The 16,723-nt window shown below is 56.1% G+C and overlaps 1 protein-coding gene across 2 annotated transcripts; it reads right to left on the reverse strand.

Moving 5' to 3' along the window:
- Positions 1-12,104: 12,104 nt before the first annotated feature.
- Positions 12,105-14,138, reverse strand: CEBPE (CCAAT enhancer binding protein epsilon). 2 transcript variants are annotated; one of them, XM_029078271.2, is made up of 2 exons: positions 13,635-14,138; positions 12,105-12,652 (listed from the first exon to the last, which is right to left on the reverse strand). In XM_029078271.2, the coding sequence occupies exons 1-2, from the start codon at positions 14,136-14,138 to the stop codon at positions 12,323-12,325; spliced, it is 834 nt and encodes a 277-aa protein (XP_028934104.1). In that variant the 3' UTR covers positions 12,105-12,322. The 2 variants fall into 2 exon arrangements, with proteins under 2 accessions (XP_028934104.1, XP_028934105.1); XM_029078272.2 differs by having other exon boundaries at positions 12,105-12,583; positions 13,635-14,095.
- Positions 14,139-16,723: the final 2,585 nt, after the last annotated feature.

Below are 16,723 nucleotides of genomic sequence, written 5' to 3' on the forward strand. Positions count from 1 at the left end.
GCTGAACCCGGATGGTCGCTCACAGAGCACTGTACTAAGCGCTTGGAATGCACAGTTCGGGAACAGATAGAGACAATCCCTGCCCAATAACGGGCTCACGGTCTAAACGGGGGAGACAGATGGCGAAACAGAACAAAACAAGATATCATCAAGATAAATAGAATCATGGAGACACACTTCATGAACAAAATAAATAGGGTAATAAATAATATATACAAATATTCACAGTGGAAGGGGGAAGAGCAGAGGGTAGAGGGGAAGGGGAGGGGAGGAGGAGCAAAGGGAAAGGGGGGCTGAGTCTGGGAAAGCCTCCTGGAGGAGGTGAGCTCTCAGTAGGGCTTTGAAGAGAGAAAGAGAGTTTGGCAGATGTGAGGAGGGAGGGCATTCCAGGACAGCGGTAGGACGTGGGCCAGGGGTTGATGGCAGGACAGGTGTGAACGGGGGACCGTGAGGAGGTGAGTGGCAGAGGAGTGGAGTGTACAGAGTGGGCAGTAGAAAGAGAGAAGGGAAGTGCGGTAGGAGGGGGCAAGGGGATGATCTTTGAAGCCAAAAGTCAGGAGTTTTTGTGAGTTTTCAGGGGGGGCATAGAGCGGTTCCCCGGGGGCGGGGGGCAAAGGCCGTGCAGGTGGGGGATAAACTTGGAGGAGGAGGAAGAGGAGGAGGAGGAGTTGTTCCAGGAGCAGAAGGTCTGTGAAGGAGAGCGCACCTTCAACAACAGGCAGGAGGATGGTGGTAGAGGAGCGTATACGGAAGGGCGCAGAGAGAGGAGCCAGGGTAGACGGGCCCAGACAGAGCAGATAAAATAGCAAATAGACTGGAACAGATAAAAGGGCGCAGAGAGAAGTACAGATAGAGGAGCGCAGAGAAGGTCGCAGAGAGAAGCGCAGAAAGAGGAGCGCAAGTAGAGGAGCAGACAGAGGAGCACAGATGGGTGCAGAGAGGAGCACAGATAGAGGAGCACGGATAGAAGGTTGCAGAGAGGAGTGCAGAAAGATGGGCGCAGAGAGAGCAGCACAGGTGGGTGCAGAGAGAGGAACACAGATAGATGGGTGCAGAGAGAGAAGCACAGATAGAGAAGCAAGGATAGATGGGGGCAGAAAGTTGGGCGCAGAGAGGAGCACAGATAGAGAAACTCAGGCAGAGGAAGGCGGGTAGCAGAGCGCAGCCAGAGAAGCGCAGCTAACAGAGTGCAGGGAGAAGACCAGTGGGCGAAAGTGCTAAAGACCTTCCAGGATGGCTAGTGACACGTCTGCCTGGCCGGAAGCCTTGGGATTCTTCAGGTTGGAAAGACGCAGGGGACCGGTTGTAAAGTCCTGCAGGGTGTGAACAGGGAAATGAATGTTGATCATCCAATGGGGGGTGGCCTGTCTGAAGCCCAAAGGTGGTGAATGAAACACAAACAACACCTCGTTTCTACAGGAAGTTGCTCAGGGAGGGGAAAACAACAGCAGGTTCAAGAAGGGCTTGGCCAAACTCCTGGGCCTTCTGGGGGGCGGTGGGGTCACTGCCAGGGCCCATGTGTCCCCTGCTACCCACAGCCCTGGTCCCTTAATAGTGGCCTGATGGAAAGAGCATGGACCTCGGTTCTAATCCCATCTCAGCCACTTGCCCACCGAGTGGCCTTGGGTAAGTCACTTAACTTCTCTGTGCTTCAGTTCCCTCATCTGCAGATCGGGGATTCAATACCTGTTTTCCCTTCTACTCAGTCTGTGAGCCCGATGCGGGATCTGCAGACAAGGGGAGGGGAGGGGGTTAGAACCCAGGTCCCCTGACTCCCAGACCTGTGCCTAATAATAATAATTATTAATAATAATGTTTCTAATAATAACTGCGTTATTTGGTAAGCACTTACCCTGTGCCAGGCACTGTACTAAGTCCTGCGGTGGATACAAGCAAATCAGGTTGGACGGCATCCCTGTCCCATACGGGGCTCACACTCTCAATCCCTATTTTACAAATGAGGTAACCGAGGCACAGAAAAGTAAAGTGACTTGCCCAGGCTCACACAGCGAACAGGTGGCAGAGCTGGGGATTAGAACCCAGGTCCTTCTGACTTCCAGAGCCCTGCTCTATCTACTAGGCCACGTTGCTTCTCTTTTCACTGGGCAATGTTGCATCTCCTTCACTGGTCAGGATTCCCGCTCAGGTCCTGCTCCCTCTTCCCCCAGGTTGCCCTTAGGTTGCCTTCAGGTTGCCCTCGAGTTTGGCTCACCCCAGCCCTGACCCCGGGCCCCTGATCTGAGAAGCAGCGTGGCTCAGTGGAAAGAGCATGGGCTTTGGAGTCAGAGGTCATGAGTTTGAATCCCAGCTCTGCCACTTGTCAGCTGTGTGACTGTGGGCAAGTCACTTCACTTCTCTGTGCCTCAGTTCCCTCATCTGTAAAATGGGGATTAAGACTGTGAGCCCGACGTGGGACAATCTGATTCCCCTGTGTTGGTATTTGTTAAATAATGTTGGTATTTGTTAAACGCTTACTATGTGCCGAGCACTGTTCTAAGCGCTGGGGTAGACACGGGAATCAGGATGTCCCACGTGGGGCTCACAGTCTTAATCCCCATTTTACAGATGAGGTAACTGAGGCACAGAGAAGTTAAGTGACTTGCCCACAGTCACACAGCTGACAAGTGGCAGAGCTGGGATTCAAACTCATGACCTCTGACTCCAAAGCCCGTGCTCTTTCCACTGAGCCACGCTGCTTCTCTGCTGTGTCTACCCCAGCGCTTAGAACAGTGCTCAGCACATAGTAAGCGCTTAACAAATACCAACATTATTAATACCAACATTATTATCTTCCTCCCCCCGTGTCTCCCTCCTCCTTCTGCTGCCGCCTCAGCCTCTGCTGCCCCTTAGTGGTCCGTCAGCGACAGGCCGGAAGAGCTTGGAGAAAAGCCTATCCATCCATCTCTTCTATTTATTGAGGGCTTACTGTGTGCAGAACACTGTACTAAGCGCTGGGCTAGATACAAGATAAGCAGATCCCACACTGGGGGAGGGAGGGGTACGGGTTGGGAGGAGTAAAGGCGATTGGGCCAAGAGCAGGAAGAGGGGGGAAACGGGGTGGAGGCTCCTTGTGGGAGGACAACCTGCTGCTAATTCTGCTGTACTGAACGCTCCCAAGCGCTTAGTGCAATGCTTTGTACATAATAAACGCTGAATTAATACCGGTGATGGATTGTTTGATTGAAGGCAAGAGAGATGGAGTGAGGAAAGGAAGCAATGCGGCCTAGTGGATAGAGCTCAGGCCTGGGAGCCACATGTCCTGGATTCCAAACCCACTTCCACCACATGCCTGCTGTGTGACCTTGGGCAAGTCATTTCACTTCTCTGTGCCTCGGTTTCCTCATCTTCAAAATTGGGAGTAATAAACCTGTTCCCTCTCCTCTCCTGTCCAGGTTGGGACAGGGACTGTGTCCGATGTGGTATTATTGTATCTACTCCAGCTTGTAACAAATAGTAAGTGCTTAACAAACATCATTATTGCTATTATTATTGTTATTATTAATAATAATAATAAAAAGGGTAGCTGAGCTGAGGGAGAGGTGGGGAGGGGGTTGGGTTTGGGACTGCTGTGTGAGGAGAAGGAGGGAGACTTTAAAGAAAGGTTCCTGGGGACATACAGGGCCCCAAATTCATATGGGAGGGTTGGTGTACGTCCAGGCTTCCCTCCCCTCCTTCAGCCTTCCCTCAGCAGCAGTAAGATAATAACTGTGGTATTTGTTAAACGCTTATTTCGTGCCAAGCATTGTACTAAGTGCCGATATTGATACAGTGATACAGTATGTGCATAAGAGACGCAGTACCTCTCCCACACGCGGTTTACTGTCTAAGGAGGAAGAAGATCAGGTACTGAATTCCCATTTTACAGATGAGGAAACCAAGACCCAAAGAAGTGACTCACCCAAGATCACGTGGCAGGCAAGTGGCAGAGCCGGCATTAGAACCCAGGGCCTCTGACTCCTAGGCCTATGCTCGATCCACTAGGCCACGCTGGGAGAGGAGGAAGCCCTAACAGAAGGGGGTTGAGATTATAACCTTGTGAGCAGGGAATGTGCCCGGTATATTGTACTCTTCCAAGTACTTAGTACAGGGGAAGCAGCATGGTCTAGCAGATAGAGCACGGAGAGTCAGAAGGTCATAGGTAATAATAATAATAATAATGTTGGTATTTGTTAAGCGCTTACTATGTGCCGAGCACTGTTCTAAGCGCTGGGGTAGAAACAGGGGAATCAGGTTGTCCCACGTGGGGCTCACAGTCTTAATCCCCATTTTACAGATGAGGGAACTGAGGCACCGAGAAGTTAAGTGACTTGCCCAAAGTCACACAGCTGGCAAGTGGCAGAGCCGGGGTTTGAACCCATGACCTCTGACTCCAAAGCCCGTGCCCTTTCCAGTGAGCCACGTAGGTTCTCATCCCAGCTCTCCTACTCGTCTGCTGTGGGGCCTTGGGCAAGTCACTTAACTTTCCTGTGCTTCAGTTACCTCATCTGTAAAATGGGGATGAGTGTGAGCTGCGCTTGAGCACTTTTCGGCACATAGTAAGCGATTAACAAGTATTATTATTATTATTATTATTATCCAGTGCCCTTGGGACAGACCGAGGGGCGCAGTGGAGGGATCTTGCATAGGGGATGGGGTAGAGGGAGGGCAACAGTGAAGAAAGAGGTGGTGTGGGGTTTGGGGTGAGGAGAGGAGGAGGAAGAGGTAAGGAGAGCAGGATGAGGTGAGGAGAGGGGATGGGGGAAAGGGGGTAGGATCTGGGGCCTGTCCCAGAGCAGGACCGCGGACGGGACTGGACAGGGGCTTCTTGGGGTCCAGCGGGGCTCCGTGGGGAGGGGGACTTGTGGGGTCATGGCTGTTTGTGAGGTTTGCGGGCGGGGCCGGGGAGTGGGGAGGAGCCTGGCTTATCTCCCCGGACAGTCCTAACCTCAGAGGAGGTGATGGTGTCAGAGCAGGAGCCATAGGGGTTTTGCAAACCGACCCGATTGCGGCAGGGGGAGCTGGGGAGCCGGGGGGCACGGGAAGGGGTGGACCCAGGGGCTGGGGGCTTCGGGAGGGGTGTGGGAACGAGGAGCGAGGTGATCCTGGGGTAGGGGCAGGCCTCTGGCAGACCCAGGCCACAGCCGCAGGGCACCTCCAGCCCTCAGTCAGACAGTCAATCGTGTTTATTGAGTGCTTACAGTGTGCGGATCACTGGACTAAGTGCTTGGGAGAGTACGGTATAGCAATAACCAGACACAGTCCCTTGTCCACAGTGAGCTTACGGTCTAGAGGGGGAGACAGACATGAATAGAAATTAATAAATGACAGAGAGGGACATAAGTGTGGAGGGGCTGGGAGGGAGGATGAATAAATCAGGGTGACACAGAAGGGAGTGGGAGAAGAGGACGGGGGGCTCGAGTCATCTTCTTCGTCCCGTCTTCCCCTTCTGATCGGCTCAAGGTCCTGCCCTGCCTCAGAGTCAATCAGGGACCCCAAAGGCACCTCCAGGACCGTGGCCCCGGGGCCCAACTCCAGCCCCTGACCCGGCCCAGCCCCCTACCCCTATCTCAGCCTCTGGCCCAGCCCCTGCCCCAGCTCAGTACTCAATCCCTACTCCAGCCCTGGTCTCCCAGCGACCCGGTTCTGCCCCGAGATGAGGGTCCCATGGATACCAACGGAGACCACCTTCTAGTTCCCCCCTCAAGCCAACCTCTCTCTGGCCGGCCACCCCAGTACTAGAGCGGCCCCCAGACCCTCTTCTGCCCCTTCCCTCAGGGCAGCGGGCAAGGCCGGGCATCGGAGTCCAGAGGTTTTCCAGTCTGGGCGCTCCCCGAGGGGAGAGAGCAGCAGGGCGATGTCGAGGCATCGGGACCCAAGGCCAGAGTCTTGCCTCGGCCCACCTTGCCTCTGGACTGTAAACTCGTTGTGGGCAGGGAATGTGTCTGTTTACTGTATTGTACTCCCCAAGCGCTTGGTACGGTGCTCTGCACACAGTAAGCGCTCAATAAATACGACTGAATGAATGAGATTCAGCGGCCTCTGCCGATTGATGGAAGCCCCCCAGCTCCTGCCCCCCTCAGTAAGTCTCCCCTCGCAGATGGGGGGGCGGAGGGGATAGGGGGAGTGTGTGAGGAGGCCCCTTCCCCCTGCCCCCCCAGAGCCCCAAACGGAATCTTGCAACATTGGAATTGGGGCCCCAGATGTGGCAATCCTGGGCGGGGGTGGGGGTTTGCCCCCCGGGGCCAGCGACTTTCACAAGAGACTGACCTTGGCCAGCTCACCTTAGGCAGCTTCCTCTCTCCCCTCCCCCCAGCACGACTTTCCATCCCTTCCCTCTCCATTCCCTCCCTCCTCTCATCCCCTCACGGCTCATGGGCCCAGAGTTCTGGGTCCCTTGGCCCAAGGCTGTGAAAGGGGGGGCCACCCGCTTCACTGGATGACAGAATTTGCCTCACGCTCCCCAAATTACTGCCTGCTCCTCAGACCGCTGAGCGCTCCCTAGATGAATGCGCACTCCCCACATCACTGAGAACTGAGAAGCAGCATGACCTAGTGGTTAAAACCTGGGCCTGGGAGTCAGAAGGACCTGGGTTCTAATCCCAGCTCCACCACTTGTCTGCTGTGTGATCTCGGGCAAGTTACTTCATTTCTCTGGGCCTCAGTCACCTCATCTGTAAAATGGGGATTAAGACTGTGAGCCCCATTTGGGACAGAGACCTTGACCAACAGATTATTTTATATCTACTCCAATGCTTAGAACAGTGCCTGGCACATCGAAGAGCTTAACAAATACCATAAAAGAAAAAACCCACAAAAAAACCTCTCCAGTCACCAAGCACTCCCAGATCTCTATGCCTTTCCCAGATCACAGAGAAGCAGTGTTGCGTAGTGGATAGAGCACAGCCGGGGAGTCAGAAGATCATGGGTTCTAATCCCTGCTCTGCCGCTTGTCTGTTGTGGGACCTTGGGCAAGTCACTTCACTTCTCTGGGTCTCAGGTACCTCATCTGTAAAATTGGGATTGAGACTGTGAGCCCCAAGTGGGAGGATTGTGTCCAACCGTATTAGCTTGTATCCACCCCAACGCTTAGTACAGTGCCTGGCAAATATTAAGCACCTAACGAAAACAAAAAAACCCACAACTCCCCAGTTAGCTGAGCACTATCCAGATCACTCTCCTCTCCCTTGAGCCTTCTGCAGCACCCTGTCTTGCTCCCTTGCTCTTCTCCCTTCCCAGCCCCACAGCACTTATGTACATATCTGTCATTTTATTTATTTGTATTGATGTCTGTCTCCCCCACTTTAGACTGTAAGCCCACTGTGTGCAGGGAATGTGACTGTTTATTGCTGTAATAATAATGTTGGTATTTATTAAGCGCTTACTATGTGCAGAGCACTGTTCTAAGCGCTGGGATATACAGGGTAATCAGGTTGTCCCACGTGAGGCTCACAGTCTTAATCCCCATTTTGCAGATGAGGTAACTGAGGCACAGAGAAGTGGAGTGACTTGCCCACAGTCACACAGCTGACAAGTGGCAGAGCCGGCATTTGAACCCATGACCTCTGGCTCCCAAGCCCGGGCTCTTGCCACTGAGCCACGCTGCTGTATTGTGCTCATCCAAACAATACGGTGCTCTGCAAATAGTAAGTGCTCAATAAATACGATTGAATGAATGAATGAATGGAGGCTGGTGGGTGCTCCGTGTAGAAAAATTCAGGGTTCAAATCCCCTAGATTTTATTCTTGTTCTCCGATGCCCTCCACACACCCCCAGACCCCCACCCTGGCCACGCTTTCTGGGGAAAGGCTGGGGGCTCTGGATGGACTGAGGTAGGGGGAGGGTCAGCAGGCAGTGGGGGGACCCAAGCCCCCACTGCTAGGGTGCTTGGGGTGGGAGGTGCAGTTCTTCCACAGAGAATACTAATAATAATCAGGGTACTTGTTGAGCGCTTACTATGTGCCAAACACTGTTCTGAGCACTGGGGTTGATACAAATTAATCAGGTTGGACACAGTCCCTGTCCCAAATTGGGCTGACACTCTTAATCCCCATTTTTTACAGATGAGGTAACTGAGGTCCAGAGAAGTTAAGTGACTTGCCAATGGTCACACAGCAGTCAAGCGGCGGAGCCAGCATTAGAACCCACAATCTTTTGACTCCCAGGCCCGTGCTCTATCCACTATACCATGCTGCTTCTCGAGGGCTTGTTTATCCCTGGGATTCTCTGTGCTGCCTCCAGGACCAACCAGAGCCCCAAGGGAACCTGCACCTTCTGGCAAAGGGTTGGCAGTTAGCCCTGGTGACGGTCGATGCTGGTGGGTGTTAGAAATCCCAGAGCCCTTCATGTCCACTCTCAGCAGACCCCAAGAGAGTCCCCGCCTCAGGACAGCCATCCCCCTGTCTCTGAGCATTCTACGCGGAGACTCTGTAGGAGCTCAGGAGAGCAGGAAATAGCCCTCCTTCCGGTTTTTATTAAGAGCCTACTAAGCAATACATACACTAGTAAGCGCTTGGAAAAGGACAACAGATAAGTGGTGTGATTAAGTGGGTAGAGCGCGGGTCTGGGAGTCAGAACGATCAGCGTTCTCATCCCAGCTCTGCCCCTTGTCTGCTGTGTGACCTTGGGCAAGTCTCTTCACTTCTCTGGGCCTCAGTTACCTCATCTTTAAAAAGGAGATTAGGACTGAGCCCCATGTGGGACTCGGACTGTGGTCACTGATTAGCTTGTATCTAACCCAGAGCTTAGTACAGTGCAAGGCACATAGAAAGCGGTTAACAAATACTATAAAAAAAAAGACAACAGAAGCAAAACATATGTTCTAGTGGAAGGGAAAGATAGCTTGGGAGGTGATTCCTCATCTCCCAGAGTCCCATCTCACTCTGAGCAGCAAAGGTAAAGTAAGGGGAAGTGAGTTTAAGTTGCAGCAGGAAGGACTCAGGCTAGAGCTGGCAAAGAACTTTCTGACCTCAAGGGGTGAGAGACTCAGGAACCGGTAGCTTTAGAAGTTGTAGAATTTCCTTCCCTGGAAATATGCACGAACAGAAGAGACCCTCTCTCCAACATACTCTTCCCCCCCTCCCCAGACGTCCCTCGGGTTGGGCGGGGAAGCTTCAGGCTGGGGAAGGCAGGGTGGGCCGTGGGTGCTTGAGGAGCCTGAAAGAGGGCAAGGGCCGAGGGGGTCGCCTGACTCCCTCGGTGGCGAGTTGTCCGCCTTGGGCGCCGGGGAGCACCGGCCCGGCTTAACCACGTGGCCTCTGTGCTGGCCGGGAGGGAGGCCGGGAGGGCCACACCCTGCCTCCCCGTGGTTCGGCTCGGAGCCGAGCAGAGAGGGGAACTGGCCGCCCTCCCCCGCCCCCCGTCCCAAACCACACTGGATCCGGAGATTGAGTCACTCACCGCGCTCAGTGTACCAACACCCCTTACACAACCCCGGGCTCCAGGCGGCCAGGAAAGGCCCAGCACATCCCGCCTGCGGGGCTCCCCCGGGCAGCGGGGCAGTCTCAGGGGTGGGGGCAGGGACCACCCTGGTCTGCAACACACCACCCCCCAACTCCAGGAGGGCCTGGCAGACTCCCGGCATCCCCCAGACCGGGCTAGACCTCTGATCCCTGACCCCTGACCCCTGACTCTGAGGGAGCAAACTCAGCCAGCGTGTGACCGAGAGTGTTTCCCAGAGTTATGGGGAAACAGAGGCAGAGTCCCAAAGAGAGACTGAGACAAGAGGAGAGGTGGGGAAAGATACATGGGAGGAGAGTCAGAGACATCAAGGGTGACAGAGGCAGGGGGAAAGGCAGGAGAGAGAAACAGTAGATACACAGGGGAGAAACACAAATAGAGACAGACACAAAGAGAGATAAAGACAGGAGAAGATGCAGGAGAGAGATACATAGGAGGAGGCAGATAGCTTAGTACAGTGCTATATACAGTAAGTGGTCAATAAATACCATCAATCAGTTAAATGATTGAGGAGAGATAGAGAACTGGGGTGGGGGTATAGAGATACCCGGGCACCCCAAAACCGCCGTGAAACAGAAACAGAAGGTGAGACTGAGACTTACTAGCGGTAGAGATATCAGAAGAGATAGAAGCATGAAGAGAGGCAGAGATGTGAGAGAGACTGAGACTCAGGAGAGACAGAGGTATGAGAAGAGATAGAAGCATAAGGAAAGGCAGGGATCTGGGAGAGACAGACACCAGAGAGAGATGCCAGAGACTGAAACAGTCACAGAGAGAAGCAGAAGAAAAAGGTTCTGAGGCTGACATAGGGAACTGGACAGGTCATAATAATAATAGTAGAAATAATAATTGTGGTAATTGTTAAGCACTTACTATGTGCTGGGCACTGTATTAAGTGCTGGGGTAGATACAAGATAATCGGGTAGGGCACAGTCCCCGTCCCACCTAGGGCTCACAGACTTAATCCCCATTTTACAGATGAGGTAACTGAAGCCCAGAGAAGTAAAGTGACTTGCCCAAGGTCACATAGCAGACAAGTGGCAGAGCTGGAATTAGAAGCCAGGCCTGCTGATTCTCAAACCCATTCTCCTCCCTCTAGGCCATGATAATGGAGGAAGAGTAGAAGGCTTGAACGGAGTGGGAGAGGCAGACAGCTGACAAGCGAGAAGGAGCAGAAAAGAAAGGACCTTAGGTTTCAGTCAATCAATCAATTAATCATATTCGTTGAGTATTTATTGTGTGCAGAGCATTACACTAAACTCTGGAGAGAATCCTGCTTTTTACCTGTGAGCTGGCTCTGTTTGCACCCAGGGGAAGTGCTTCCTGGTGTCTGGCCCTTGGTTTTTGTTGCCTCCTCCCACCCCCGTCCCAACATCCCTCTCCCCACCCCAGACCCTACCTCTCTCCTGGAGATCAGTAAGGGTGGGATCAGGACACGACCCTACAGGAGACGAAACGATGAAATTTGTACTTGGAAATTTGCTCAGAAGAAGTGGGGCAGGTTAGTGAGCCCATGCAAATCGTAGCAAGTAAGATGGCTTTTCCACAGTTCCATTCACCCAGATGCAGCTCCTCCTGACAAGGTCAGCTGGGGTCACCCACTTGGCCTGTATCTCCTGAAAACTGGGACAGGTGGGAGGACAGGGGGAGGGGGCTGGACTTAGAGGATTGTCGGGGGAGGAGCCAGGGATTCTGGAAGGAGAAAGGGAGCGGCGAAGGTGAAGGGGTGAGGGAGGGCATGAGGCAGAAAAAAGGGGGTGCTGGGAGACTCTGGGGGTCTCACGGGGTCCCTGTGAACCGGAGGCCCCCAGTCCCCAGCTGCCGGCCTGACCCCAGGCATCAGTTGATGAGAAGGCAGAGTCAGGAGTCCAGCTGAGAGGAAGAGGCTGTGGGGAGCCCATTTAAGGGGAAAGTAACCGGAACAGGAGCCCAAGAGCAAAGCCATTACTGGCTCAGACCAGGGGCTCATTTAGCCCAGGCTTCAGTCTCCAGTGGGGGCAACAGGTTGCCTGGAAAAAAGGGTCCTGCTTGCCCTCCTGGATCCCCCATCTACCATCCCTACCTCGACCACTCATCACCCTTTCTGGACACCCTCTAGAACCTGTATCGGTGCCATAGGGGAGGAGAGCCCCCAGGTCCAAGAAGGGGTGGGCCCAGGATTGACGCGGGGAGGTGGGCTAGTGGGCAGGTGGACAGGGTTCTCTCCCCGAGACTCAGCCTGACCCTCAGGAGGATCTAGAGAGAGCAAGCACTGGGCCAGGGGTGACTCATCCAGTGGGCACTCGTGTGTTCGTGTGAGCGTGTGCAATTGTGAGAGGGCGTGTGTCTGTGGGTACTCGTGGATGTGTGCAGTCGAGTGTGCGTGCCGGGGGGAGGAGGGTGAGTTTTGCGTGGTGAGTGTCTGTGACTACCTGAAGATGCGTCTGTTCCAAACCCAGACTTCCTGGGTGGGGCTAGGGTCATGGGGTTCTGGTCTCTGTGGGTGTCTGAGAAGGGGGTGGGGACGGGGGTGTCCTCTCCGGGCCCCGGGGAGCTCCTCGGTGCCTCCTCCCCGGCCTCCCCCAACCCCCGCCCTCCGGCAAGCCCAGCACACGGCACCAGGGGCTGCTCCTCGGTATTTATTCATCCAACGAAACAACGTCCCCCGGCCCCCTCTCCACCGCCACCCCTCCGCCACCTCAGCCCCGCAAGTCCCTGCCCATTTGTTCCCGGCGGGCCGAGTCCGAGCCCTGGGCAGGGGGCCGGGGCCCTCGACCGGAGCCGCCGGAGACAGCCCGGGGGCGGTGGTCCCAGGGGGTGGGGACCGTTGGGGAGGGGTGCTCCCCCGGGTCCGGTCCTGGTTCCCCACCCCGGTCCCTACCCCCTGGTCCCCCTGCCACGAGGGAGCTCAGCCGCAGCCGCCCACGCCCTTGATGAGGCCGGCGGCCTCCGGGATCTGGCGGAAGAGGTTCCGCAGCGTGTCCAGCTCCTGGCTGAGCTGCTCCACCCGGCTGCGCAGCCTCTCGTTCTCGGCCATGTACTCCAGCACCTTCTGCTGCGTCTCCAGGATGCGACGCTTGGCTTTGTCTCGGCTCTTCCGCACGGCGATGTTGTTCCGCTCCCTTCTCAGCCGATACTCCAGACTGTCCTTGTTCACTGCCTTCTTGCCCTTGTGGGGGACCCCGGCCGGGGAGGGGGCTTTGAGGAGGGGGCTGCAGGGAGGGGCGGCCAGGGGGCCCTGGGGGGGAGGGGGACACACAGCAGTGAGGGTCAGAGTCCGGGCCCACCGACTCCACGATACCGTACTCTCCCGAGCGCTTAATACGGTGTCTGCGATTGATCGATTGACCGGTGGAATTGACTGAGCTCTTCCTGTGTGCAGAGCACGGTATTAACCACATGGGAGAGTACAACAGAGTTGGTTGACCTATTCCCTGACCACAGGGAGCACTCAATAGATACCACTGATTGATTGATTGATAGATTGAGAGGGAAACTAGCTCAGGGGAGAGATGTCAAGGGACGGTTGGAGGAAGGAGAACACACCCTTCCCTCCCACAGTCCAGATCATCCCATAGGCTCCAACTCCGTGAGGACAGTGGAGGCCGTTGCCCGCCCACAACCTTTCAGTTGGGGGGGCTGAAGCCCCTGTTGTGCCCCGGCCTGGCTCTCCCCGGATTTCCCAGAAGATCCGAGAGCTTCCCAGTGTGGCCGGAAAGATCCAGAATATCCACTCTTTCTGACCCATCGGCTCTCCTAAGTCTGCTCCCGACTCCCTCGCCCCTGTGCTCCAGGTGGAACTCGGTGCCCGGGAGCTCAGCCATCCCTCCCTCCGGCAGAACCCCGCCTCTATCCCGCCCAGCTCGGGGGTCCCTCCTCTCGCGCAGACCTCCAGGGCAGGCGGACCCCTGCTCTGGGCCTCTATCCTACCTCGTATGGGCATCAGCTCCAGATCTATCTGACCAAAGCGTGGGGATAGGTGGGGGTGGCAGAGGAAGAGCAGGGGCTAGTGCAGAAGCAGGGAAGGGAGCCTCTGAGGACCCGGGGATCCGGGAGGAGAGTTGGGGGGCCGCCGGGGGTCGGGTCCCCCGAGCGGAGCAGAAGAGGCCTGCCGGGACACCGGGAGGACTTGAGGCTGAGGCTGGAGCGGGCCACCAGGCCGAAACCGGGCTCCCCGGGGGCTCGGTAGGGAAAGAGGGAGGGGGTCCCTGAGGGCTTACCTTGAGAACCCGTAAGGGCTGGCTGGGTGTGCCCAGGGCGGGGGGCAGGTGCATGGCAGTCTGCCCGCAGTGCGCGACCTGGTATTGCAGGGGGTTGTACCCGCTGCGCCCGACGCTCCTGGCGCCCTCCGGTCCCCGCGGCTCCTCCTTGACCGCCACGGCTCGGGGGTCGTAGCCGCCGGAGGGGCTGTAGGCGCTGGGTCCCAGGCCCTTCCTGTCGGGGCCGAACGGGTGCGGGGAGTAGGCGAAGGGTCCGGGGTCGGGCGGGAGGTAGTGAGCGAAGCCGGGAGCGCCAGGGCCCTTGAGCCCTCGCGGCTCCGGAGGAGGCTTCCCCGAGAAGAGGTCGGAGAGGAGCTGCTCCTCGCCGGACTCGATGTAGGCGGACAGGTCGATGGACGCCTCGTGGTCGCACATGGTACCCAGCTCCCCAGGCCCGCCGCGGCTCCCCGCGAACTCCAGCCCCGGCCCTCGCCGCTCACACTCGTAGTAGGTGCTGTGGGACATTGGCCCGGCCCTCCCCCCTCCCCCGCCCCCTCCCTGGGGGAACCCCCTCGGGGCGCGGACCCCTGCCCCTCCTCTGGATCTGTTTCCCTTTGCTCTCTTGCTCGCCTCCTCCTCCTCCTCCTCCTCCTCCTCCTCCTCCTCCTCCTCTTCCTCCTCCTCCTCCTCCTCCGCCTGCTCCTCCGGGAGGAATCTTCTCTGCTTTCCCTGCCCTGTCTTCTTCCCACTCTGACCACTGCTTCACCCTCCTCCTCCTCCTCCTCCTCCTCTTCTGCTGTTTCTCCCCTCCCTCTCCTTTTCTCTTCCTGTCTGGTCTCTCTCTTTCTTCCCTTTTCTGGCTCTGGGGCGACCGGGGTGGGGGTGGGAAGGGGCCGGGCCGGCCGTGGGGGCCAGGCCGGGCCCTGGGCAGCTCAGCTCCCACTGCCTGTTCAGCTGGATGGAGGGGTTCGTAGTCTCCTCGGGGCTGGAGGTCCTGGTCGTGTTAGCAGTTTGGGGGGTCGCTCCCCACCGGGGCCCGTCTCCCCCGGCCGGCTCTTCGACCGATCGCCACCGAGTCAGGTGGTTGCGGTGGTCCCGGCTCAGAGATATGGGGCTGCCAGGGGCCGCGCCCTCGGAACAAGCCCCCAGCTGCTCGGTCTGGAATGAGGTTTAATGTCTTGGGGGAGATGGAGTACCTTTAAGAGCCCCCCTACTCCCCCATGACCCCCCATCCTTTGCCCCTCATCCTTGGCCCCACCCCGGCTCCTCCCATCCCGCTCCACCCCCTGGCTCTGCCCCGTGCGCCACCCACGATCTTGGCCTGCCACGCCCTTCCCTCTCTAGCCCCGCCTCCCAATGCCACCTCTGGGACGAGGGCACGGGGTGAGTCCCGAGGCCAAGAGGTCAAAGGTCAGGGAGTTCGGGAAGAGGCCGAAGGTGGGGACGGATGCAGGCCCGTTCTGTAAAACACCTGCACTGTGGAGGCAGACGTAGATCGATGATGGTCTTTTACATCTCGTTTGCACGATGTTCATTTACCGTCAGAACCAACCGGACGTCGGGTCTGCTCCTGCTCCTCGCTTTCCAGGGGCGCTCGTCCCACCGGGGAAAACTCTTGGTCCGGCTCAACTTCATCCCGAGGTCTCCGGGAGCGTGATCTCTTGACATCTGCCTGGCAAAACCTGTGAGATTGCAGCCTCCAATCCACTGTGGGAGACCCTCATTCTCTTCTGTGGTTTCCTCTACCTCCCCCCTCCCCACTGACTTCCTTCTCTGTCCCGGTTTTTTTTAATGCTATTTGTTAGGCACTTACTACGGACCAGGCACTGAACTGAGTGCTGGAGTAGATCCAAGCGAAGCAGGTTGGACACGGTCCATGTCCCACATGGGGCTCACTGTCTTCCTTTCCATTTTACCGATGAGGTCACTGAGGCGCAGAGAAGTTAAACGACTTGTCCAAGGTCACATGGCAGACAAGAGGCAGATTAGAACTCAGGTCTTCCGATTCCCAAGCCCGCGTTCTGTCCACTAGGCCACACCGCTTCCCACCTGGCTGTGGCCCAAGACCAGAGGGTCCCATTAGACTAGAAGTGTCTCCCAGTGCTGGCTTCTCTCTGTGACCGATCCCCTACGTACCTGCTTCCTCTTACGGGGCATGGGATCCTTTTCTTCTACAAGCACTTAGTACAGTGTTCAAGCACTTAGGACAGTGCTCTGCACACAGGAAATGCTCAATAAATACCATTGATTGATTAAATGATTCTACCGCTGTCTCTCCATGGACCACCCAGTCTCTCAGGGGAAGCAGTGTGGCATAGTGGACAGAGCACGGGCCTGGGTTCTAATCCCAGCTCTGCCACATGTCTGCTGTGTGATCTTGCACAAGTCACCTAACTTCCCTGGGCCTCCGTTACCTCATCTGTAAAATGGGGATTGAGTGCTAGCCCCATGGGGGAAGGGGACGGTGTCCAACCCGATTAACTTGTAATCTACCCCACCCCTTGGAACAGTGCTTGGCACATAGTAAGTACTCAAGTAGGATAATCGTTATTATTATTATCAAAAGCCACGCTTGTCTCCCATTTGCTGGTTTCCTGTTCAAGTTCCTCTCACTGGGTCCCATGACCCACCTCCACTTCCCAGCTCTCCCCGGTCGCCTCTGGCACTCCAATTCCTCCCGCTCAACTTCCCACCACCTGCTTCTGCTCCCAACTCACTCCTGTTTTCTGGCTCCTCCCATCCGTTCTCCCCACCCACCTGCCTCAAGCCTCCTTATTTTTGCAGAAGTCTAACTGGAGTCCCTGAGGACAGGAGACTCAGTGCGGGAGACGGGGTGGAGAGTGGGACATCCGAATTAGGCCATGAAATAAAAAACTGGCCAATTCGGTCAGAACTAGGAATCAAAAGCCTTAGATTCAAGTCCCAACTCTGCCACTGGCCTGTTGTGTGACCATAGGGCAAGTTACCTAACCCCTCTGGGCCTCAGTTTCTTCATTTATAAATGAAAATAAGATAGATTGAGAGTCAGGAACTCTGTCTGTCTGCGCTCACCGCATAATAATACATGTCATAATTGTTAAATGGTTATCAAAAACTACCACAAAAGGACT

Source organism: Ornithorhynchus anatinus, chromosome 13 (assembly GCF_004115215.2).
Source record: "Ornithorhynchus anatinus isolate Pmale09 chromosome 13, mOrnAna1.pri.v4, whole genome shotgun sequence".
NCBI lineage: Eukaryota > Metazoa > Chordata > Mammalia > Monotremata > Ornithorhynchidae > Ornithorhynchus > Ornithorhynchus anatinus.